A 25,273-nucleotide genomic window follows, 5' to 3' on the forward strand; every position below is an offset into this window, starting at 1 on the left:
AGCATGCATCAGAATCCCCTGGAGGCCTTAGTAAAACGGACTGCTAGGCCCCACCCCCACCCCCCCAGTTTCTGATTTAGGTCTTGAACGTCCCATTTTTAGTAACTTCCCAGATGCTGCTGCTGCTTCTGGTCCAGAGACCACACTTTGAGAACCAGTGATCTGGAATACAGGTTAGGCAGGAATAAAATTCCTTAAGAGAAATGTATAATGTTTTAAGATACTGTGAAGAATGTGGAGGCAAAGCAAACCCTTACCAGGGCTGTTATATATGGAATGTGCAACTGACCCAAATCCGTGGCCTTTGAGTAAATCACTAAGGATACACTGCATTAAGTTAAAGTACAAAACAAACAGGGCCTGGCTTTGTACCTGGTTACTAGGTGTGGTATGTACATGGAACTTTAGTAAACATCATGTGGCTTTAAACCTCTCTTCTGAACTGCAGTCACTATTTGTGATAATTATTTTCTTATTTGAAATTATGACAAGCAGGCTTACAACAAAGTTAAGATTAAAAACTCTTTATCCAAGTCACCCTCTAAAGTAGAATTCTTATTTGTTAACAATGTTTTGCCCACTTTCTTCAATGAACCTGGTGTTCTACAATGAGCTACCCAGTGTGAGGCACATTTCATACCAAGATTGATTGGTTGCCAAGGAGACTCCACTGCCACTCTGGACAAGCTCCTGTTTCCCCTCTCTCTTTCTGCTAAAAGGAGGGGAACTTGTGGTACAGGTTCAAAGGCAAGATGCTGGAGAAGTAGAGGCTACAGATCCAGCCTACTAAGTTCTCTCTCTGTTCTGTCCATCAGCAGCAAAAGTATGTGCATTCAAATGATAAAACTTGCAGTTTTAGGCTTGAAGGGATATCAGCATCCAAAAACAGAATATCCTTCCTTGCATAAATCCAAGGAAAATGCCAAGGGGAATCAGCATCTACCTGCCAGGTCCAAATGTATTCTATCCCTGGCTTCATCTGAGTCAGGAGATTTCACTAATAAGAGAAACTGCTATCCTGAACAAAATTGTCCTTTATAGTAGCCCCCAATCAGAGATAAGGATAGTCCCTTCACACAGAGTTCCAAAATTTTGGACTTTAGAAACTATTTGTTGTTTCTCTTCCAGTACTGTGCCATTGATTCTTGCATAAAATTCTGGAATGCTGGCTCTTCACGGCTTTCCTCCGTAACTGCAAGGAAAAAAGAAGGTTAATTCTTTTTAAACTCTCCCATTAGACAGGTGGATTAGAGCTGCTGTCACCCATCCATCAGAAATAGTACCTTTGACCCTTGAACAACACGGGTTTGAACTGCGTAGGTCCATGTATACACGAATTTTTTTCAATCGTAAATACTACAGTACCACACGATCCACAGGTGGTGAAATCCACGAACGTGGAACCACAGATACGGAGGGCCAACTATAAGCTAGTTATATGGGGATTTTAAACTGCAAGGAGGGTGGGTACCCCTAGTCTCCAAGTTGTTGAAGAGTCAACTATACTCTATTTCTAAGACACTGTATGTTCACTTCTCCCAATAAAGAAATATCTCCTAGAAGCAGGCTCTATTTATCATGTTGCCCAAAATGTACAATTTCTTTGACCTGTAAGTGGGGAGAATACCTCCTTCATAAAGTAACTAAAATGAGGTCCCACTCCTACATATTTTTAACTGAGAGAAATGAAAACCTCTGTCCACAAAGACCTGTTAATGAATGTTTAGAGCAGCTTTATTCACGACAGCTAAAACCTGACAACAACCCCAATGTCAATCAGCTGGTGAATGGATAAACAAAGGTACATCCACATAAAAGAACTATTACTCAGCAATAAAAAAGAACATATTACTGATACATGCAATAACATGAATGGATCACAAAAGCATTACACTGAATGAAAAAAGTCAAATGCAAGTTAAATACTGTGATTCCACTTACACAACGTTCTGGAAAAGGCAAAATTATAGGAACAAAAATCAGATAAGTGGTTGCCAGGAACTGGTGTGGGGGAAGGGACTGAATAAAAACGAGCATGAGCGAACTTTTAGGGTGACGGAAGTGTTCTGTTTCTTGATTATAATGGTAATTACAAGACTATATATATGTATTAAAATTCATCAAGCTATACACTTTAATAAAAGGGTGGGATTTATAGTTTGTAAATTATACCTCAATAAATCTTATTAAATGATGCAATTTACATGTTAGCATCCAGCACACTGGAATAAAGAGAAGTTTGCTCTTGGGCACAGCTAGGACCTAAAAGCGTTGTTTCAAGAAATAGATTCTGTCCACAGTCCATAAAACTATGCAAAGTGGAACACTTTTGGGTTTCCAGAGCCATTCTATCTTCAATGCTACAGTCCCTTCTGACTGGTTTAGGTCTGCTGAGGCCTCCTTCTGTATTCTTAAAACAACAATTACAATAAACAATCTTGGATTCCTCAAAATTGAGTTAGGACCTAAAGATGAGAAGACACAAGACTAATAAAAGGCCGTAATCAAGCTCAATATTAACCATTCAGTAGGAAGGCCAGGAACTTTCAATATATGGAACTCCTTCCTGGTGCTGTATCCTTTAGCATTTCCTCTCTCCCCTGTTACTGGCTACATGCTTAAGGTCTTCTCTCAATAACAGGAAGCTCCCGGGCAAACAATGAAAGAATAAGCAGTTGTTCTGTTTTCATGAGCCACCCCAGCCACCTCTCACCTCTGTGGTCAATATCTTCAGTATCACTGTCTGCTTCCTCATCCTCTTCATCCAAGGTTCCCCGAGTCAGGATCAAGTCAGAAGGGTCCAGCACAGGAGATAAGCTGCCTACATAGAAAACATCTATCAGTAGCATGTCATGAACAAAGGCCTCCTCAAAAAAGTGATTTTGAATCAATAAGTAACTACGATTAAAAATTGGCAGGATGAAAGTGATCATGATAAAATGCAGGATCTTATCTCTTCTAAATGTACAGTTAATACCACTTAACATTTCTACACTAGTTTATTTCACAAAGTGCTTTCATGAGGCCAGTAACCCAAGAGGTCTCATTTTTAAGTTGAGGAAAATAACTCTCAAGTAGCTTGTCTTAATAGTAATAGTAATGTCATTTGTTTGTACTAGCTCTCAGCTTGGAAGAGGCTATGGTTTTTCCTATGAAGGCTAAAGACATTTGAGCAGATCCAGTGTGCTGGTGAGTCAAGAGTAAAAGTCTGGAGCGTGGAGCTCACTTAACTGGTAAACCCAGCCAGGTTCCAGCACCTCCTCCACCAAGTGGCTTTGCTGTTCTCTACTAGACCTATAGCAATAGCTGTCATGAACAGAACTTTACTCCTTTAAAGGCCAGTCCACCAATGAGTGTGGGTGGGTGAGTGTGTATATATTTAAATTTGAGCACCAACCCAGGAACCCCTAGAGAATTAATGACAAAACTAACTCAAACAATAAAAAATGTCAGTAAAGTAGCAGAATAAAAAGACTAAAATACAGAAATGAAAAGTCTTCATAAACACAAACATAACCAGTTAGAAGAAAAATCCCATTTTCAACACTAACGAAGAATCAATCCTTGGGAAAAATTTAACAAATTTAACAAAACCTACAGGAGGAAAACACTCCTGGAAGACACAAAAGTAGACTTGACAAATATAAACACATTCCTTGTTCTTAGACAGGAAGAGCAACATCAAAGAGATGTCAATTAATTAATTAATTAATATAACACAATCCCAATAAAAATATCAAAGAGCTTTTTTAGCAAGCTACATTAAGTTGATACTAAAGGTCATTTGGGAAAATAAACATGCAAGAATAGTCAGGCAAACACTAAAAAAGAAAACTTTGAGGAGGACTAGCCCTAGCAGATATTAAAACATACTATAAAGCCTCTATATGTAATTAAAGCCACACAGTACAGGCACACAGCCTAGAGGAATAAAATAGGTAATCCAGAAATACATCCAAGTACACATGAAACTTTAGTATATGATACAGGTAGCATCTCATCACTGGGACAAAGGTAGACTTTTTAATAAATCATGTGGGTACAACTATTTATGAAAAAGGTAACACAGACCTATACCTCACACCATACCCAGGAGTAAACCCTAAATGGATCAGGGTTCCAAATGTAGAAAATAAAACCATACAAGTACTACAGTAAAACATGAGTGAATGCCTCTTTAACACAGGTGCAGGTAAAGGATTCCCAACTATGACTCAAAACCAGGTGCAATAAAAGATCAATAAATTTGACTACATCAAATTTATACAAAACAAAACAGAAACTTTTGCATGGCAAAATAACACCATGAACAAAGTCAAAGGGCAACTGACAAACAGGGAGAAAATATCTGCAACATGTATCACAGGAAAATGAAGACTATCCCTACCTAGATTAATGTATATTAAAACTAGTGGGTGAACATTTGAAAATTAAAAGTACATTTATCTAACTAAAGCATCACCCCACAAAATACTTATTATGAAGGGAAAAATAACTTTATGATGGAAAAACCTGGCAGACACCACTTTAAGTAAGTGATCAAAGACAACTCATCATCATGTACCTTGTGATATGATACATGGAAAAAACACTTCACATCTGTTAACTTCTGCTAAAAAGGAGCCACCTAAATCGAACCATGAGGAAACATCAAACCCAAATTGAAGAAAATTCTACAAAAATATAAGTACCATACACTTCAAAAATATCAATGTCATGAAATGCAAAGAAAGACTAAGGAGCCATTCCAGATTAAAGGAAAATAAGAGACGTGACAACTAAATGCAACACAGATCCAGAATCTTCTCCTGCTATAAAGGGCAAATGGCTACATCTAAATAAGGTCTATACATTAGATCATAGGAATGTGTCATGTGTCAATGTTAATTTCCTAGTTTTTGATAACTACAATGAGGGTATATAAAATAATGCCCCTATTTTTAAGAAAAACTCAAGGGTAAAGGTGCATCATGTCTGCAACTTACTCTTAAATGATTCAGAAGAAAGTTATATATAATATACAAATATTTTATAAGTATACTTATATATTTATATAAAATGTAAAGCCAAACATATATAACAGAAAGAATAAAGTAAATGTGGTAAAATGTTAACATTTGGCGAATCTAGCTGAAGGGTATATAGCAATTCTTTGCAATTCATGAAACTTTTCTGTGAATCTAAAATTAGGTCAAAATAAACAGTAAAAGAGGGGGAGCATTAAAAAGTAATTAAAAAAAAAAAGTAGACATCAAGTATCTTGCCAAAGTAAACCAAAAACTACCTGAAGAGAATCATCATATACATATGTATAAAAATATAAACACAGATAAGATAAATGTGGTATGAGAGACATAAACAGTGGATTCCTCTTTAACATAGATGTTAGATATAGGTATGTCCGTAGGTATACATCTACATCTGTACACTTCAAAAATGTCAATGTCATGAAATACAAAAGCAAAGGATCCATTCACGATTAAAGCAGACTAAGAGACAACTAAACACAATGCAGATCTAGGATTTATCTAAATTGACTGAGTAACAGACAGATAGATACACTAAACAACATTTACTTTATCCTTTTCTCTTTCTCTCCCTTGAACATAAATACCTACCTACTAAGTGGAGATAAGTGTACCCCGCTCTTAGTTCCTAACACCAGAAGACCCTCCAGTACCTGTGGCAGTCCCGGTGTCCAAGGCTATAGAGCCCATATCTTTCCGAAGTCGTTCCAGTTGTTCTTTCTGCTGCTGGCTCTGTGCACTGGCCTATATACACACAGGAAAATGTTGTCATATTAAAAAAGGAGGCCCAAGTTAGATGCCAGACTTCTAACTGGAGATGACAAATTATACAAATACTCGAGGCAGATAAGGGATGGCTGATGACAGAAACGCTGAGCAGTGTGGGCCCAGATCAGCAGAAGCTCATTCCAGAGGGCTCTGCAGACTGTATTAGAGGCTTCAGAAATTGGACACAAAATCATCAAAAGAACCTTCAAACAGACACAGCAGGAAGGCTCAGTGATAAGATGTCCAATGTAGCCGATGGGGACAGGGCACTTGATCATTTGGGATAAGAGTTGTGAACTACCTCTCTGTTCTTAAACAAAATTCTACAAGTAGCCTTTAAATGGACCTTGGAGTAGGGGTGGAGGTATGGCACAAGAAGGGCTCAGCATACATAAAAGGAAAGATTACTGATTTTTATTACTTCAAGTATAGAGAAGAAAACTACTTAAGGGGCCTTTCTGCATCCAGACAGCATACATACAAATTTACAGGTTTAAATTAACAAGTATCTAAAGGATATACTGAGAACCAAAACAAAAGCATTTATGGCAGAAGGATTAGTACATAGTTTGAGATTGTTTATTCAGTGGCCCTAAAATACACAAACAGCCTCTTTTCTTACCAGCGATTTCTTCAGACGTTCATATTCAGGACGATACTCTCTGGAAAGAGAAACACTTTCTAAATCCCTTTGATTAATAATCTATCCTGTCCCCCCGTCCACATCACTTCTATTTTCCTAGTACTTTGATAATAACAAAAGATCTTATGTCACCATACATCAGATGTAACAAGTCTTAGTCACTGAGATTCTATCCCTAAGGAATTAAAAGCCAAGGTGCCTGTCCCCACCCTGAAATCAGCAACAAGACAAAAGACTGACTGCTGATCTGGGAAGATCAACTCTGGGGAGACCATGACCGATGACTTCACCACTCACTTGGATAAACATGAGTAAAAGATGTTTAAATGATGAGTAAAAGAAGCTAGGCCTACTGGGCTCAGGAAGCCCAATATATAATTATGTCGTTTATCTGGGCAACCATGAAAGGATACAGAAAAGAGTCTATCCTGAGGCTTTGATAACACATGCAAAAAAACAAAACAAAACAAACAAAAAACAAACCTCGTCTGATGAATAAAAATCAAAATAATGTTTCTGAAAACCACAATGTGGCTATTAGGCTCTTGCTAAGTATGAAGCTTGCTAGAAAGCAGCCAATTATCAGGCCTAAGGAAAGTGTATAGGTGCTATGACTCCACTTTCCTTTAGATAAATGGAACTCCAGTATTAACCAAGAAAATAGTTATAACAATCATTTATTAAGAAATATGCTTACTACATGTCAGCAATTGTGTTAGGTGCTTTAGATATATTATCTCAAATAATCGCCACAACGATCTTAACAATAAATGCTATTATCCCTCATCTATAAATGAGGAAAATTTGCTAAGGTTACACACTTATTAACTGGAGGAAAAAGAAATCTAACCCATGTCTATCTGACTCCAAAGTCTATGTTCTTCATCAGGGGTCAACCAATGTGGCAAACAGGACAAATCCAGCCCACTGCCTATTTTTATAAATAAAGTTTTATTGGAACACAGCCACGCCCATTTGTTTAGGAATTGTCTATGGCTGCTTTTGCACCACAATGAGAGTTGAGGAGTTTCAACAGATAATACTACCCACAAAGCCTAAAGTATTTAACATCTGGCTTTTTACAATGTCTGATGACACCTGTTCTTCATCATTCAATACAGTGAAGATTTTATACTCCTATTCTTTTTTTAAAAAAGTTAACAGCTACTTGTTAACCCTAAGTGTGGTCAGATCCAGTACACATCTGCATGGCAAATATAATACAAACACTATGAAAACCAAAATGTTTTGCCTGGCTAAACAGCTATCATATCAGACTTGTGGGTAACTAAGAGTGCCATCAATAGAATGTTCCTTTATCCTCACCTTTCATATTCTTCTGCGGCACTGGCAACTTGCACGAAGAGTTCATCTAAGCCTGTACCCAGAACAGCAGACACACCCACCACCTGCCAAAAGCATCATTAATGCCACTGAGGAAACAACTGTATACTTTTAAATGGCATACATTGTTTGGCTCAAATTTCATAAAATCTTCATAGAAGAGGTTTGGCTACTTTAAGAAGTCTCTGGCAAAGAATGAAGCTAAAACAAGACAAAACGGCATACCTACTCAAAAGTGATGGAAATAAGTCTATGGAAAATAGAGAACTGAGAAAGATAATTAGGATCAAACAAGCAGCAGTTCATCTATTCCCTATCAAATCAAACCACAGTCTGTTCTCTATAAAAATTAGTATCTCAATGTCTTTGCTTGGGCAATTAACATACTTGCTGCTACCCACACCCACTTTTGCTTACACAAATCTTACCCATCCTTCAAAGCACACCTATATTGGCTATATCCTCCAAAAATCTCTCATTTCAAAAGTGATCTACCCCCTCACCACTATCAGGCCCAACTTTTAATCTTTCTTAAGATATCACAATATAAGTTACTATAATACATCATGTTTCAACTCTGTGTTTAGCCTTCTCTCCTAACTAGAACATAAACTCTCTGAGGGTAGGGTCCGTATCATATTTATCTTTTAAGTCTCCAGTTTTTAAAAAGCTATGCCTTAAAAATTACTTTTCAGAAGGTAATGAACTTCCTTTCCAAAACAGGTTCAAAGCCAGCCCTTTGGGTTATGAGGTTATCTGGAGAGACCAACAGCATAAACAAGAGAGAAAGTTTACCCTGAGGGAGCTGTAAAACTCATCTAACACCAGGCTCATTGAACGAGTCAGGTTACTGACGTATGTAGTCTCTTGATTCAAGGCATCTTGGAAAGCCTCAAAATCCTGCATCCATTCCACTGCAAAGCTGTGATCAATGATGTCAGTCTGTACCAGAGAGAAGTCAACTATCAGCAACCAGAGACGAGGTCAGACATCAAACAGTGGCAAAAAAATTTTTTTAATTAAGTGATGATAGCAAAGAGCAATAATTCATGCATTTTCTTTCTCTGCTTCCCCCATTTCCTCCTCCACTGCAACAAGCCACAAAGAGCCAAGACTGCTGTGCAGTATAAATAATTAAATGAAGATCTGTATATTCCAGGTTAGAACAGACCCTTCACTATCCACTGCCAAGTGACCATGGCCACAGTGGAGGCCAGCACCCTCCAGGCTCTGAAGTCAAGTACATAGCCTCTTGCATCCTAGCCAACAACAGAGAAGTTTTGGTTTTGTTTAACTGCCACTTCCAATAGACTAGCAGTCCCTCCCCCATTTACACAGTCCCGATCCTGAGGGATAACCCATACGCTGTGGACCAGGGGCTACTCTACCTAGCCTAAAAAAACTTTGGAAAAGAATCAGCGATATATATTCATTCAATTTGACTGAATCCATTTCCTAGAAGTGCTCATGACTTTGCTTCAGGTTAGCTTAAATCTGCTCTCCAGCATCTAAAATAATCCTTCTCACCTACCCAAACACAAGGTTCTGATGAAAAGGAAATATTCAATCACAACAGGAAGAATCCACTTACTTTATTCATGACCACAATAAAAGGCAGCTTGGTTTTGTACAAGATGCTGAAAATCAAACATTGAGGCATTATTAGTAAAAGCACTTAAGCGCCTGCTTGCCTGTTATCTGATGGAACTGAGTAATAAAAAGGGAGATGGGTTCAGACTCTAAATATAGGTATCCATTCTTACACAGCACTCACATATTCTCCCCTCCCAAGCAGGAAACCACCACTACCAACAAGCAAACAACACACATACACACTCTCTCCTTTTCTTAGAGTAATAATGCTTTGGTACTGATCCTGGTTGTGTGTGTGTGTGTGTGTGTTTCACCAAATTAACTGTCTTTTAAACAATTAATATGAAGACAAAATCATGCTATCAAACATCAGATTTCTATTTGGACTAGGATTTCTTGTGTTTAACAGGAAGGGACATCCCTAGTCATAATGGAAGAGACAAATAGGGGTGATTGTTTTTTGCATACGCCCAAAATAAAATTCTGCATTAATAATGGTCCGCCTTGCTCCCAGGTCTAAGGCACTAATATAGCCTAGTGAGGCACGTCCTTCCTCTCCTAATGGCACCACACTTGGGAAAACATGTGCATTTGAATCATGGATGAATCTTTTTATTCAGTCTCTCCTCATGTTATAATTTCACGCTTCCTATCACAACACAGAAGAAAGGCATTTAGACCAGGGGCTCTATTCTATTCAGAATTGGATTTCATTCAACTTGGGGCAACTGCCAGAAGGTGCATATTCATTCATCACCTATTCTGTAACAAGCAAGGGAGGAAGATGAGAAGTGGCTGATAGAGAATGCCAACAGTATATGTGCTTCTTTTCCGGCCCTAACCCAGAGCCACTAAAGTGAGTGGCAAGCCTGAATGAAAACCTAGGGGTAAGCACTCAGGACTCAAAAATGATGGAAAAGAAGTGGAGACTTCATACCTTGACATAATACTATGCCCAACAATAACGCATTACCTGCAGGCATAGAGCATATTGGACATGAAGGTCACTGGGTTGATACTTCGAGATGTGTCCATTACATAAATGACAATCGTTGGAAACGAGGATGCCTAAAGCCACAAAATAATCAAAGCTTTAGTCAGAGGGTTCTTGACCTGTCCCCAAACTCTTCTCCTACCTTTTGTGGCAAGGAAGAACCACTTTAGGCAGGTGTGCAGAGCTCTATGACTCTATCCCACATAAGATCCCAAGCAATAAGAAGCTTTTCTTGTCTGGCTCTCTACTTACCCTGAGTAACAAGTCCTAGAATACTCACCAGGGCCTCAGTGATGATTGTCCCAGAAGCTGACCAGGTGAATACCTCAATCTGTCCAGGTGTGTCAATCAAGACATACCTATGTCAAAAAAGACCATTGGAGAAGTTTTTACTTATGCATTCTGAAAGATATTCCATCCCACAAAACATTAACATCTGGTTACTCAAGACTGAAATAACCCCTTCACACTTCCAAGTCTCACTTCTTCCCATTGCCCTTAAAGTGCATACCACATTCCCCGGGGTTTTGTTCAATGTCCAGTATTCAGGCTCATTGGCAGGAGCAGCAATACATCACTGCTGCAAATGGTCACAGAGAAAACTGACAGTTTTAGAAACACACTGCATTAAAAATGAGAGATAAGCAAAACCAGAGTGTAAATCTCTTGGGAAACCATCTAGTTACTTATGGGTGGGGTTGGAGGAAAATGGAGGGAGGGAGAAAAAGAATAAGAAAGTGATAACTAAAGAAGAGCATCTCTTCTTGAGGGGATGAAACGTTCTAAAATTGATTGTGGTGATGGCTGTACAATTCTGTAACTACACTAAAAGCCACAGAATTGTACAATTTAAATGGGTAAACTGTATGGCCTATGAACTATATCTCAATAAAGCTGTTTTTTTTTTTTTAATTAATTTATTTATTTATTTATTTTTGGCTGTGTTGGGTCTTCGTTTCTGTGCGAGGGCTTTCTCCAGTTGCGGCAAGCAGGGGCCACTCTTCATCGCGCTGCGCAGGCCTCTCACCATCGCGGCCCCTCCCGCCGCGGAGCACAGGCTCCAGACGCGCAGGCTCAGCAACCGTGGCCCACGGGCCCAGCCGCTCCGCGGCACGCGGGATCCTCCCAGGCCAGGGCCCGAACCCGCGTCTCCTGCATCAGCAGGCAGGTTCTCAACCACTGCGCCACCAGGGAAGCCCAATAAAGCTGTTTTTAAAAAAGCAAAGATCCACACGTACATGGACAATTAATTGACAACAAAGGAGCCAAGAACATACAAAGGAGAAAGGAAAGTCTCTTCAAGAAATGGTGTTGGGAAAAACAGTCACATGCAAGAGAATGAAACTAGACCACTCCATACACAAAAATTAACTCAAAATGGATGAAAGACTTGAATGTAACACCTGAAAACATTAAATAAATCCCTGAAGGAAAACATAGGCAGTAACCTCACTGACATCTGTCTTAGTGAAGTTTCTGTGGATCTGGCTCCAAAGGCAAGGAAATCAAAAGCAATAATAAACAAATGAGACTACATCAAACTAAAAAGCTTCTGCACAGCAAAGGAAAACATCATCAAAACTAAAAGGTGGGAATTCCCGGGCTTCCCTGGTGGCGCAGTGGTTGAGAATCTGCCTGCTAATGCAGGGGACACGGGTTCGAGCCCTGGTCTGGGAAGATCCCACATGCCACGGAGCAGCTGGGCCCGTGAGCCACAATTGCTGAGCCTGCGCGTCTGGAGCCTGTGCCCCGCGACGGGAGGGGCCGCGATAGAGAAAGGCCCGCGCACCGCGATGAAGAGCGGTCCTCGCACCGCGATGAAGAGTGGCCCCCGCTTGCCGCAACTGGAGAAAGCCCTCGCACGAACCGAAGACCCAACACAGCCAAAAATAAATAAATAAATAAATAAATAAAAGGTGGGAATTCCCTGGTGGTCCAGTGGTTAGGACTCAGCGCTTCCACTGCAGTGGCCCAGCTTCAATCCCTGGTAGGGGAACTAAGATCCCACAAGCTGCCGGGCATTGCCAAAAACAAAAAACTAAAAGGCAAGCTACTGAACAGCAGAAATTGCAAATCATATCTCTGATTAGGGATTGGTATCCAAAATATATAAAGAACACATACAACCCCAAAACAAATAAACAACCCGATTCAAAAATGGGCAGAGGATCCGATTACGTAGACATTTCTCCAAAGACACACAGATGGCCAAAAGGCACATGAGAAGATGTTCAACATCACTGATTATTAGGGAAATGCAAATCAAAACCACAATGAAGTATCACCTCACACCTGTTAGAATGGCTCTTATCAAATAGATAACAAGTGCTGAAGAGGATGTAGAGAAGAGGAAACCCTCGTAAACTGTTGGTGGGAATATAAACTGGTGCAGCTACTGTGAAAAACAGTAGAAAGATTCCTCAAAAAATGAAGGATAGAGCTAACCATATGATCCAGTGATTCCACTTCTGGGTATTTATCCAAAGAATATAAAAACACTAATTAGAAAAAATATATGCACCCTTATGTTCATTGCAGCATTATGTACAATAGCCAAGATATGGAAGCAACCTAAGTGTCCACCAATGGATGAATGGATAAAGAAGATGTGGTATATACACAGTGGAATACTATTCAGCCATAAAAAAAGAATGAAATCTTGCCATTTGTGACAACATGGATGAACAACATGAGGGTACTATGCTAAGTAAAATAAGTCAGAAGGAGAAAGACAACTACCATACGATTTCACTCACATGTGGAATAATCTGGAGGAAGGAAGGAAGGAAGGAGGGGAGGGAGGGAGGGGAAGGGAAAGGGAAGAGAAAGTGAAGGGAAAGGGAAGGGGAAGGGAAGGAAACCAACCAACCAAAAGCAAGCTCACAGATACAGAGAACAAATCAGTGGTTACCAGAGGAAAAAGGGGTTGTGGGTGGGCAAAAGGGGTGAAGGGGATCGATTGTATGGTGACAGATGGTAACTGGACTTTTGGGGGGTGATCACCTTGCAGTGTACACATGTTAAATTATAATGCATACCTGAAACTTTTTAAAAAAGTAAAAAATTTGAATAGACATTTCTCCAAATATATACCAATGGCCAAGAAGTACACTAAAAGATGCTCAACATCTGGACTTCCTGGTGGTGCAGTGGTTAAGAATCCGCCTGCCAATGCAGGGGACACGGGTTCGAGCCCTGGTCTGGGAAGATCCCACATGCTGAGGAGCAACTAAGCCCATGCACCACAACTACTGAGCCTGAGCTCCAGAGCCCGCGAGCCACAACTACTGAGCCTACATGCCACAACTACTGCAGCCCGTGTGCCTAGAGCCTGTGCTCTGCAACAAAGAGAAGCAACCGCAATGAGAAGCCCAAGCGCCACAACTAGAAAAAGCCCGTACACAGCAAACGAAGATCCAACGCAGCCAAAAAATAAATAAATAAATTTATTAAAACAAAAACAGTTACAAGTAGTGACCAGGATGTACAGAAAATGGAACCCTCCACACATTGCTGGTGAGAATGTAAAATGGTGCGTGAAGCCAGCAGGAGCTTGGAGGAATGGGGAATAGAGTGACTGCTAATGAGTATGGGGTTTCGTTTGGAGATGAAAATGTTCTGAAATTAGGTAGTTCTTTTTTTTTTTTTTTTTAAGATTTTTTTTTTATTTATCTATTTTTGGCTGCACCGGGTCTTAGTTGCGGCACCGCGGGATCTTCGTTGAGGCATGAGTGATCTTTCGTTGTGGCACGCAGGATTCTCTCTAGCCATGGCGAACGGGTTTTCTCTTCTCTAATTGTGGCACAGGTTCTGTAGTTTGCAGCACACGGGATTCTCTCTAGCCGTCGCGAACGGGTTTTCTGTTCTCTAGTTGTGGTGCGGGCTCTCTAGCTGAGGCGCGAGAGCTCAGCAGTTGTGGCTCACGAGCTTAGTTGCCCCGTGGCATGTGGGATCTTAGTTCCCTGACCAGGGATCGAACCCACATCCCCTGCATTGTAAGGCGGATTCTTTAGCACTGGACCACCAGGGAAGTCCCTGAAATTAGGTACTTCTGGTCAATGCACAACTTTGTGAATATACTAAAAACCACTAAACTGTATACTTTCAAAGAGTGCACTTCATGGTCTGTGAATTCATATTGCAATAAAGCTGTTACTTTAAAAAACTACTCTAGTATGATCCTATTTTTGTAAAAACACCTTATCCATCCATCCTTCTATCTATGTACACATGAATAGAAATGCTTGGGATGACAGTCACTGATAGCAATAATGATAATAATGATAGCTATTTCTAGTGACAAGAAGGGTGATAGTTTCATCTTTTAAATACTACGCATGGTAGGAATTATTTATAGTAATAAGCCTATATCCTTTTTACAAAAATAATAAATTATCTTCCTTTCTTTTAAAAAAGCAAACCTATTAAAAATTTAACAACAGTTCATTATGGGTAATATAATAAGAATATCCTATTTTACATTTTGATACTTTTTAAATTAAAAAATATTCCCTCTGAATCATGTAAATTATATTAATTTAAACAAGGATTAGAAAGGTATTTCATAGACTTTAATGTCAACAAGCAAGAGAAGGCAAGTGGACAAGTGAATGTGGACTCAAATTCTCAAAATACCTCCTAAGAAGCTGGGAACATATACCAAAGTGATTGGGGGTGGAATACTATTAAATTGAGCTCTACACTGTAGAGCATCTTGTTGTTGTTGTTGTTGTTTTTTGGCTGCGCCATGGCTTGTGGGATCTTAGTTCCCCAACCACATAGAGCATCTTAATGACTGTCTTCTTTCCAACAATTTTTTCACTTATCATGGTTTCATCTCAAACTACACCCTCTCAGAACTTGATAGTAACCCAAAATCCTTCAAAAAACCTAGAAACATGTCAACTACAGAGTAATAAATAGGCATTAGACTGAAATCACTTACTTAGACATGTTCTGGGCCTTCTCAATAAATTTCATCACCTAAAAGAAAAAGACGCCAATTACAACAGAATCCAAGTTCAACAAAAAAAATCACAGGGCCCTCTCGAGAGTGGCCCACCTCGCAGGCACCATTAACAACTGAATCTCTATGTTCTCTGTCTGAGGACACCAACTAACATGCTCATGGAACCAAAGAAACAATAGCCACACCTGCCGCACCACAACACCCTGGAGCACAGGGCAAGGCCTAAGGAGCTGAAGACTTGATCTGTCACTGCCAAGTCTCTCTCGGTGCTTCAGTAAAGCGTTAACAGCGTGAATCATTGAGTGAAATCGGGGTAAAAAATCAGTGATTGCCAAACACTCTTAAGGAAGTGGAATGTGACAAAGAAAACATAACAGATGACAACAATTTGTCACAAGTGAAAAGCCCCATAATTGTTCCATTCCCTGCCTGGTAGCCCATCCCACTCCCCATCCCTCCATCCCATCCTCAGGGTAACAGTGCAAGCCAACAACAGATCAAGAAGAGAACCCAGGTCTCTTAGGTCTTTGTTTTATTGGCCGCCACAACGTTCAATGTGAAGTCTCTCACCATGTTGATCATCCTCTCATAGCCTACTTCTTTGTCCACCAAAACGCCTCCTTATATTCTGTATTGACATTCAGGTTGATTGCCCTTCTTTCCCAATGTGATCAAGCTAAGGCATTTAAGAGTCACAGGTTTTGACACAGCCATGTCTATGTAAATAGAGACAGACATACCTGATCAAATCTGGTAGCAAAGAGATTGAGTGAGGTCACTATGCCACCATTGGGTCCAAGTCCATACCTAGACACTAAGTTGAGGATTTAAATTGCTTATAGATCAATTTAGACGATAAAGTTTATTATCTAGAGAATCCCTCACAAAAACAGCATAACATTAGTGTTCCATTGACTAGTATGTATCACACAATCTTAACCTCATAGGGAAACATTCACTATCGATGTCTACCTCATTCATCGTTTAGAAATGGCCAGGCGAAATGGGGCCAAAATGGAACAGACAGATGTATCAGGCATTGACGGCCTGATGGCATTAGCCATGAAGATCATTTATATACCACTCTTTGCTCTGATCCTCACTCATCAAGCCACCTGAGGATTAGAATTAGTCTTCCTACCTAGACTTACCTATAGGGAAAGTACACATTTCACACAGCAATGTACTAAGAGTTGATCTTACTAATCTTTGAGTTTCCCAGTCTAAGGGGATGGTGATCAATGGATGCATCCACCAAGGCAATACTCCCTTGTGGGACCCAGGCACGCCACCACCTAGCCTCTCCTTCTCTGTGCTAATTACAACAGCCTGCAGTTCAGGACAAAGGGAGAAAACGGAATTCACAAGCTGAAATAGGATTTCTAATCACCTATAATGCTTCTCCCCACATTCATCTTCCCTCTTCTTCATAAAATTACCAGAAAGCAATCGAATGCTTTTGCTAGTGTATTTCACAAGGGAAGGCACAAACAGTTTTTTCAAAGCTACACAATACACAGACAGTAGGTAGCCAGGGATGAGCCAACAACCAAAGTAGATGTGAAAAAGGATACTGTTTCATGACTTCTTTATACTTCACAGTGTCACGAATATCTGGAGGGAAAAAAAGAGAGAATGAAATGAAATTTAACATGTAAGAAACAATACAGTTTGAGAATCTCCACCTATAATATCTAAGCCAACAGACCTCTCAAGTCATCTCTGCTTCCTCTGAGCAAACAAATCAGTTTCTCTCTTAGCATCCAAGGTACTTTTCAAATCTGTTTTCTAAATTTTCAAGCTAAGATCACTGAATTGCAACAGCAAAAGAAGCAAGTTCAGGAAGAGACTAGGAGGACAAAAGGTACCCTGTAAGTACCTTCCCTCCCAGCAAGAAACTGAAACTAGCTTTTGAGGCTTCTAGGAGCTCTCAAGTTATGGTAGGGATGTCTGAGACAAAGAGAAAAGTTCGATACAACTTAAATACCTTCTCAGTGACCATATACATAGAAAAAGGGAGCTAAATGAAGAAAAAAGGTTTATTTCTTACTCCTTGCTTACTGGTAACAAAGGTAATGCAGATAACATTTTTATAAAGGCATTAACTTGGGAAGTGGATGGGGGGGAGAGAAATAAGTGATGGAGATTAAGAGGTACAAATTTTCAGTTACAAAATAAATGAGTCATGGGGTGAGATGTACAGTGTGGGGAATACAGTCAAAAATTATATAATACCATTTTATGGTGACAGATATTAACTAGACTCATCATAGTGATCATTTTGAAATGTACAGGTATTTCAAATTACTATGTTGTATACCAGGAACTAAATACTGTGGCAGGTCACTTACACTGCAAGACAAACAGACAAACCCACAGAAAAAGAGATTGGATTTGTAGTTACCGATCTACAAATCGGTAGAGGGTGTGGAGGGAGGGACAATTGGATGAAGGTAGTCAAAAGGTACTAACTTCCAGTGAATAAATACTAGGGATGTAATATACAACATTATAAATGTAATGAGCACTGCTACACGTTATATGTGAAAGTTGAGAGTTCTCATAACAAGGAAAAAAATTTTTTCTATTTCTTTAATTTTGTATCTATGTGAGATGATAGATGTTCACTAAACTTACTTGTGGTAATCATTTCATGAGTTTGTAAATCAAATCATTATGCTATACAACTTAATCATATACAATGCTGTATGTCAATTATATCTCAATAAAACTAGAAAAAAAATTATTTGGATGGAATTTTAAATAAAAAGGAAATTGGTCTGTCCAGTAATATCTAACTAAACCTATCTAGCAGTCAGTAGACTTATATCCCATCAACTATTAGAGTTCCAGCCTTTAAGTGAAAAGACGGAAATTTTTTTTTTTTCAAAATTCTTCCCATAATGATTTCTGCTTCTTAATACAAGGTCTTCCTTAATTAGTAATGTTTGGAGTACAAGCTTAATAGGATTAAAAAGAGACCAGGAGGGAAAAGACTAACATCAAGGAATAGTCTGAAAATCAGGAAGCCTAGATCCTATCAAGAAGCAGGACACTGGATCCCATCCATTCTTAATCTTTTTTATACAGTAGTCTGGGGACTCCTCTACAAGTCTGATGATAAGAGGGAAGGAACCTCTCACCAAGACAATGCACACAGGCATATATACACACATTTTCCCATGTAACTTTGCAAGATTCCTACAGATCAGTAAGCAAACTCTGCACAAAACCCACATGCTCTTAACTTGAAGAAAAGAAACTATATAAACAAAGTTTATGTATCAGAGCCTGCTGAAGGATTTATGGCTTAGAAGCCAGAGGACTGACTTTCTGTCACTTCATTTCCCCAAAGAACCATAGTCTGACACCCTAGGGTCAAAAGAGGTAGAGAGAATGGTAGTGGTAAGGAAAAAAAGGAAATTTAGGAAGAGGGAAGGAGTAAACAAAGAGAAAAAGGGAATCAGGAAGAAGCCTGTTTCAGGATGCTAGCAAATCCAAGGGAAACGAAATTAGGCAGTTTAGAAAACATTAAAAATGGAAGCACTGAAGACTCATAGGATAGGCTGACAGCTTTCCATTCTCTGAGAAACTTCACACAAGTTCTGGCACAGTTTACTCACCAATATTGGCAGGAAAGGGAACTTCATGCACAGCTGGGTCCAGGTTGATCACATAAGGTGGACACCCTTGACTATGCAGATATCCTGTGAGCCTCTGCAGACATACGGGGAGAAGGATGGACTGAGACCAAGAGGCATGATAATGGAAAAAGAGAGAACTTCCACCCCTTAATCCAACTTACCAGAATTCTGCACTTCCATTTCCCTCTACCTTAAATATTCGTTTCTGATCTCCACCTCCAACATTCACTCTCAGTTGAAATGCTACCTTTCTTCATCACACATCCAACAGAGCCTCCTCTACTCTCCATCACTTATTGACTTGGGGGGTGGGGGGGAGCGGGGGTTTCTATCTCCCCCACAAAACATTAGCTCCATTTAAGCAGGAACCTTGTCATTTCCACTATATTCCCAGTACCTGAAACATGGTAGGCACCCGAGAAGGAATTCTTTAGGAATCTACACCGAAAGCCTGTGTGCTAGCACTCTATTAACCGCCAGAATTACTTGTTAAGCCTCTGCCTTCGAGGAGTTGGCACTAACAAGGCAATTCCAATACCAAGTACGGTCGTCACAAATAGGCACTGAGGGTGCGCAGAAGAGAGGCTGAATGAACCCAGGCTAGGATCTGAGACGGCTTCGCGGAGGAAGAAACAGGGGTTGCTGGCAAGTCCCTGAAAGCCAGGCGCCGGTACCCTCCAACTCCCCAGAGAGACCTCCCTTTCTCCCCTGGCCTTACGCCTGCCACAGACAACTTCTCGCGCGGTCCTACTACGCCCGCGCCGTGTAGGTCACCTGTACAAAGGTGGTTTTCCCAGACCCCGCCATTCCCAACACCAACAGACACACTGGCGGCCGAGGACCCCCGGAAGCTTGCGGCTCCGGGGCAGCTGCGAGCGCGGCCATCTTGCTCCTGACTCCGCCCACTCAACCATAGAGACGCTCGTAGCTAGAGAGGCTCCCGCGACGTTCGGAACTCTGAATGAGACTAGAACAGAGCAAACCAAACCGAACCGAACCAAACCGGCCAGAGAGGGCAGGGCCAACGGGCTAGGCGTGCGCCTTAGCTCTGTCCGTTCCTGACCCGGATGGGGGCCCAACTAGGGACAGAGGCGGGGAAGTGGAGGCACTGGGAGGACGATTGGAGTAGGCCACCTAAAGAGCCGCTCATCGTCGTCGGGCAGGGCCTGGGAAGGGCAAACCTCTGGACCCCGGGCGGGCGGGACGACAAGGGACCCCCGGGCTCCCACACTGCGAAAGTGAAGAGAGTGCCTTTTCCTGTCGGCCCCCCGAGAGCGGGGAACCGAGCCGCCGGAGAACCGGCCGCTAGGGCTCGTCCGGCGGCCGAGGAGGTTAAGCGGCTCAGGGCTGGACGTGCCGGGACCCGGGCGGGATGCGAGCCCCGGAGTTGCTGGGCCGCGCCAAGAGCCGCAGAGACCAGCCCGGAGAAACTGGAAAAACCCTCCGCACTGGGACGCCGTTTCCGCGTGTCGCCAGCCCGCGACCGTAGGGCTCTCTCCCTGGCGGTCTCCGCAAAGGTGCACCGTGACTTTGAGAAGGAACGTTTGGTTGCCGAATTTGTCAAGTAGGTACTGAGGGGGCGCTTCTCTCCACCCAGGCGCCCTCGGTACCCGGAAAGGTGGTGAAAGAGCCGAGCCATGTATACACTCCTACTCCCGACCCCCCAGTTGGCTGCGGTGGCCCTTTGCAGCAGCTGTAGTGTTCAGTAAGCCGTGAGATCTGGGTTTTACGCCCAGGCTCTACCACCCGCTGGCGGTGTACATCGTGGCCAAGTCACTTCAGTTCTCTGAACCTGTTTTCTCCTCTTTACCCTCGAGATACTACCTCGCAGGGTTGCAGAGACGGCATATTGTCAGTTGTAAACTACACTCCCTCGTCTTTACCGCTCTGTCCCCCGTGCCTTGTGTGAGGAACATCGTAGGTGCTCCCGAATATTTGGGATATGAATTAAAGTTACGTGTGCATTTTAAAAATTATTTCCTAATTTTTCGTGAAAAACATGGGGGAATGTCTCTCTTGTTCTTCCTTCAGGTTGGCTGAGGACTCCAGTAATTCCCTTCAACCGGATCTTAGTTTCATAAATAATTTTCTCAAGCCAGAGAAGCTAACAAAGGCAGAGAAGAGGTTTAAAGAAAAGGCAGTAGTGGAAATGATGAAGCTAGACAAGCAAATCAAAGAAACTCAAATCCGACTAGAACCGTTAGTGGAGGAATCCAGGCAGCTGCTGGCGGAAAACGTACGTGTCGAGGAGGAAAACCAGTTCTTTCGGGAATACCTGACCAAGCAAACAGAGGAGTCTAGACAGCGAACCGAGAAGCTGTGGAACTACTATTTACAACAAAGTGGGCAGATCGAACAAAGGAGACAAGAATTAACCTCCAAATATGCGGAAAAAAATTCAGCGCTTAAAACAGAGCTCTTGCAGAAAGAAAAGATCCTATCCAATTTGAATAAGCAGTTGGAGGCAATGAGGGACGTTTCGATAGTAAAGGAGAAACAGGAGAGAGAAATTCAGACACTACAGCAGGAGATAAAGAAAACCCACGCTGAGACAGCTGCAAAGAAACAGGCCATGCTGGTCAAGTTCTTCCAGGATAAAGCATTACTGGAGGCACAACTGAGTGAGCTAGATGCAAGGCAGTTGGGAAAGAGACCAACAAAGGAGCTGAACAGCAAGAACGAGGCCTTGGAGAGGGCCGCAAAGCAGTACACTTCCGAGTTCCACAATAGCATCGACAGACAGCACCAGCAGTTACAGAAGGAACTACCACAGCTAATTCAGAAATGCCAGAAGTTGGAGGTTACTCACAGCCGTTTAAAAAAGAAGCAGCAGCAGCTGCAGCAGGAGCAGTGGTACCTACAGTGCTTAAGCCGGGGGAGGCAACGGCTGCAAGAAAGGCGTAATCCATGCCCAAAAGGACAAAGTGCTCCAAAGACCACACTGAACCCTGCCCTAGGCACCAAATCAAGGACGCATCCAAAGTAATTCCTAAAATAACACGAAGTCAGGAATGGGAGCAAGGGTTCTTAGGTGCTACGTAACATAAACCAGGTTAGGAAGGCTTTGGGATCTCAGGGTGCTGTGGTTAAATATCCATCATGATGTGTTAGTGTGAAGGATTAGGTGCTTTTCTCCAGCAGTACTGCTAGATTATTTGTGGGACTGGCTTCCCTTAAAGTTAGGTTTTTCTTTAATTAGCTCTTGGTAATAAATGGGCTGTTCCTCACACCCCCTGATAACCCAGTACCATTTGCCAAAAACCCAGATGTGAAACTACCTCAAGAAAACCACCTTGAGGAAGTGACAGGAAAATAGTTGTGTGGTGTGTTTCACCTAGCTAAGTTAGGTTTCTTTATAGAAAAAGCCCCCTGAAGAATAGCATTTCAGATTGTTATATTCTGTTTTCTGCTCTGTAAACAACCAGTGTCCATGTATCCTCACTTCTTTGGCCACCTTAGCACACAGTGTTTTTAAGCTCTTTGTAAAGTTTGTGCTGGTGATCAGGTAGCTGTTTCTACAGTTTTCTCATGATTGAAAAACTCTTAACAGCAAGTGTAATAAGCCTTAGGCAGAGTAACCTTCTGATGCTCAGCCCATACCATTTTTGCTTTGTGTAAACTGTGTGAAGGGAAGAGAAGCTAGAGGGTATGTATACCTGGTCACTTTTCTGTGGAGAAATACCTCTAGCCTGAATGAGGTGACTGAATGCTTCTGCCTGTTTTAGGAAAATGTATCAACAGAAAGTTTTCATATATTTGGAGAACTTTCTAAAGAGTCTTTTGCCATCTCTTTCCCTGGCAACATCCTCAATTTCTAAGATGACAAAGATGACTGAAGTTTCGATAGAGTGAGCACTTTAGCTTTAGGTCACTTACTACGTTTTTACTGCATAAGCACTTGAAATGTGTTTTGTCCTTGAAATGCGTTTTGTTATTCATGTGTACCCTATTTATGCCCCTTCAGTAGAACTAGGAATAGTATTTTAAATTAATATAGACTTTTAGGGTAGTTATATTTTTGGCACTTAGGACATACTGATGGTTAGATCGGGGATTTCTTTGAATGCTGAATCCTGGTACAGAAATACAGCCTCATATTTTAATGTTGCTCCTTTATGGAAAAACAGAATCAACTTAATGTTTTCAATTGTCAGTGATGAAAAAGTTCATAATGGTTTTCCCAGATTTCAGTTTTATTCATATGTAAAATGAATTCTTGTACAATTAGATTCAGAAAAGGATTCTGCCTCAATGTGCCTTAACTTCTAGCTTTAACAACTTTTCTGTTTAAATGTGTAATGTCTCGGTTCTTAAAATTTTGTTGTTATTGAAAATAAACTCAGCTTATAATATACCCACTGATTTCATTATTGTTCCAATGTAATGTACCTTCTACTTACCTCTTCTCATGTCTTACCAACTCTGCATGTCTTCTTCATACTAGTGTGCACATAATAAAAATGCAGTTTTAGTGCACAAAGTAGAATGTTAGGTAGCACACAGTTGCCTTAACCTGAATAGTTCTATTCAGTGGAGCTGAAAATACAGAGAGCCTGTTTAAAAACATGGTATCCAAGACGCATTTGAAACCGTTATTCTCTGTCGATGCAAAACCATAGGAAGATATAAAACTAAGGATAAGGAGCTGGAAAGCAAGAGGGATGGGTAATCTTATTATTCTGCTGTTAATTACCCCTCCTGCCAGTGCTGTCCCAATGAATTAATTCAGGAGTGAATAACTTCCACCGTCTCAGTTTATTTTGAATTCCTCATCCCAGATAATGGATCTGATCTGGTGTACTGCTTCTGGCTGTCCCTTTGTGAGGCCTCTGAGGGCTTGAAGACTTTAAAGGGTGAGTCATCTGATAAAGCAGCGGTCACCAACCTTTTTGGCACGAGGGACCGGTTTCGTGGAAGACAATTTTTCCACGGACTGGGGTTGGGGATGGTTCAGGCGGTACTGCGAGCTATGGGGAGTAATGGGGAGCGGCAGATGAAGCTTCACTCGCTCGCCCGCTGCTCACCTCCTGCTGTGCGGCTGGGTTCCTAACAGGCCATGGACCGGTCTGCAGCCCAGGGGTTGGGGACTCCTGTTGATAAAGGCCCTTAGAAATTCCTGTCAGCAAGCCAGCAGTAGGTTGGCCAACTAGGATCTCAGTCTACTTTTTGTCTGCTTTCCTATGCTGGAAAGGAAAGAGGGTGATGTTACAGAAAGTGCATTTAGATGGAAAAGACCTCTGAGGTGAAATTTAGGTTAAGACTTGAACGATGACATGAAGCCTGATGTACAAAAATTGGGGAAGACATTCCAGACAGAGGGAACAGTGAATGCAAAGGCCCTAAGATGGGAAGGAGTTTAGTAGGATTAAGGAACAGAAGAGTCAGTGTGGCTAAGTGTAGTTGGGGAATGGCAGCGAACACGGACAGAGCAGAGGCAGATGAGGCTAAAAAGGTTAATAGAGCAGGCAGGCCTTGTAGGACAAGGTAAAGGGGATGACTTTTATTCTAAGTGCACTGGGAAATCACTAGGCTTTAAGCAAGTGAACGAGGTTGATTTACAGTATAAAAACTCACTACAGCAGTATGCGGAGTGTACCAAGCCAGTGAAAAGCAGAAGGAATCCAGTTAGGAAGCTCTTGAAAAGGCAAGAGGTGATGACTGTTCCGAATGGAATGGCAAACATGGAGGTGAACAGAAGACATGGGGGAGAGCTGATTCTTAGTGTGAGGGGAAGAGGAAGCAGAAGTAAAATTCCTAAACTGTTCTTTTTGAAGAAGGAGGTGGGCAGAGTATTTTTTCTTTCTTGTTTGCGTGAACTTTTTCTTTTTGGCCACAACATGCGGCTTGCAGGATCTTTCTTCCCAGACCATGGATTGAACCCATGCCCCCTGCAGTGGAAGCATGGAGTCTTAACCACTGGACCACCAGGGACATGCCTGAACTGATTTTCAAAATGAAGCACTTCAGACATAGCAAAAAATATAGAAAAGTATAACAAACTATCGATTTGAAAAAATAAGAACTTACCATTCACTTGTCCCTCCGGATCCCTGAAGCACTATCTAAAGTTGATGTTTATCATGCCTGTGCATGTTTTCCTGCTATCTTTTCTATATTTTATTAAAATATATTCATAGGTACTATATTTATATAGTCTATATACTTTTATTTCTATATATCCATAAACAATAGAGCATTGTTTTTCCATGTTTTTAAACCTTCCACAGATGGGACTCTTGATGTATTCTATAACTTGCTTTTCCCAGAGTTTATTTTGGAGCTGTATTCATG

At 41.2% G+C, this 25,273-nt stretch overlaps 2 protein-coding genes across 3 annotated transcripts; one reads left to right on the forward strand and one right to left on the reverse strand.

Annotated features, from left to right (window-relative positions):
* Window positions 1-508: 508 nt before the first annotated feature.
* On the reverse strand, window positions 509-19,905 carry GPN1 (GPN-loop GTPase 1). Of its 2 annotated transcripts, none has more exons than XM_007191352.3 (14): window positions 19,757-19,905; window positions 18,962-19,055; window positions 16,913-16,952; window positions 16,079-16,145; window positions 15,315-15,352; window positions 10,650-10,728; window positions 10,349-10,443; window positions 9,374-9,419; window positions 8,578-8,724; window positions 7,765-7,847; window positions 6,418-6,457; window positions 5,681-5,771; window positions 2,714-2,821; window positions 509-1,192 (listed from the first exon to the last, which is right to left on the reverse strand). In XM_007191352.3, the coding sequence occupies exons 1-14, from the start codon at window positions 19,865-19,867 to the stop codon at window positions 1,107-1,109; spliced, it is 1,125 nt and encodes a 374-aa protein (XP_007191414.2). In that variant the 5' UTR covers window positions 19,868-19,905; the 3' UTR covers window positions 509-1,106. The 2 variants fall into 2 exon arrangements, with proteins under 2 accessions (XP_007191414.2, XP_007191413.2); XM_007191351.3 differs by lacking the exon at window positions 19,757-19,905 and adding an exon at window positions 19,144-19,703.
* An 11-nt stretch (window positions 19,906-19,916) lies between these two features.
* CCDC121 (coiled-coil domain containing 121) lies at window positions 19,917-23,325 on the forward strand. The gene is made up of 2 exons (XM_007191425.2): window positions 19,917-20,546; window positions 21,014-23,325. Exons 1-2 carry the CDS (start codon window positions 20,050-20,052, stop codon window positions 21,966-21,968), a joined length of 1,452 nt encoding a protein of 483 aa, XP_007191487.1. The 5' UTR covers window positions 19,917-20,049; the 3' UTR covers window positions 21,969-23,325.
* The last annotated feature ends 1,948 nt before the right edge of the window (window positions 23,326-25,273 follow it).

The sequence above is a fragment of the Balaenoptera acutorostrata genome, chromosome 12, assembly GCF_949987535.1.
Source record: "Balaenoptera acutorostrata chromosome 12, mBalAcu1.1, whole genome shotgun sequence".
NCBI lineage: Eukaryota > Metazoa > Chordata > Mammalia > Artiodactyla > Balaenopteridae > Balaenoptera > Balaenoptera acutorostrata.

Excerpts from the sequence above, each read along its gene's own strand:
- GPN1 (XM_007191352.3), bottom strand. The coding sequence starts at position 19,867 with ATGGCCGCGCTCGCAGCTGCCCCGGAGCCGCAAGCTTCCGGGGGTCCT. Across the intron at positions 16,953-18,961 it reads TCCCTTTCCTGCCAATATTG|ATATTCGTGACACTGTGAAG; the intron begins GTGAGTAAACTG and ends TTTTCCCTCCAG. Across the intron at positions 2,822-5,680 it reads GGACACCGGGACTGCCACAG|GCAGCTTATCTCCTGTGCTG; the intron begins GTACTGGAGGGT and ends TTTTCTATGTAG.
- CCDC121 (XM_007191425.2), top strand. The coding sequence starts at position 20,050 with ATGGGGGCCCAACTAGGGACAGAGGCGGGGAAGTGGAGGCACTGGGAG. Across the intron at positions 20,547-21,013 it reads TTGGTTGCCGAATTTGTCAA|GTTGGCTGAGGACTCCAGTA; the intron begins GTAGGTACTGAG and ends TTCTTCCTTCAG.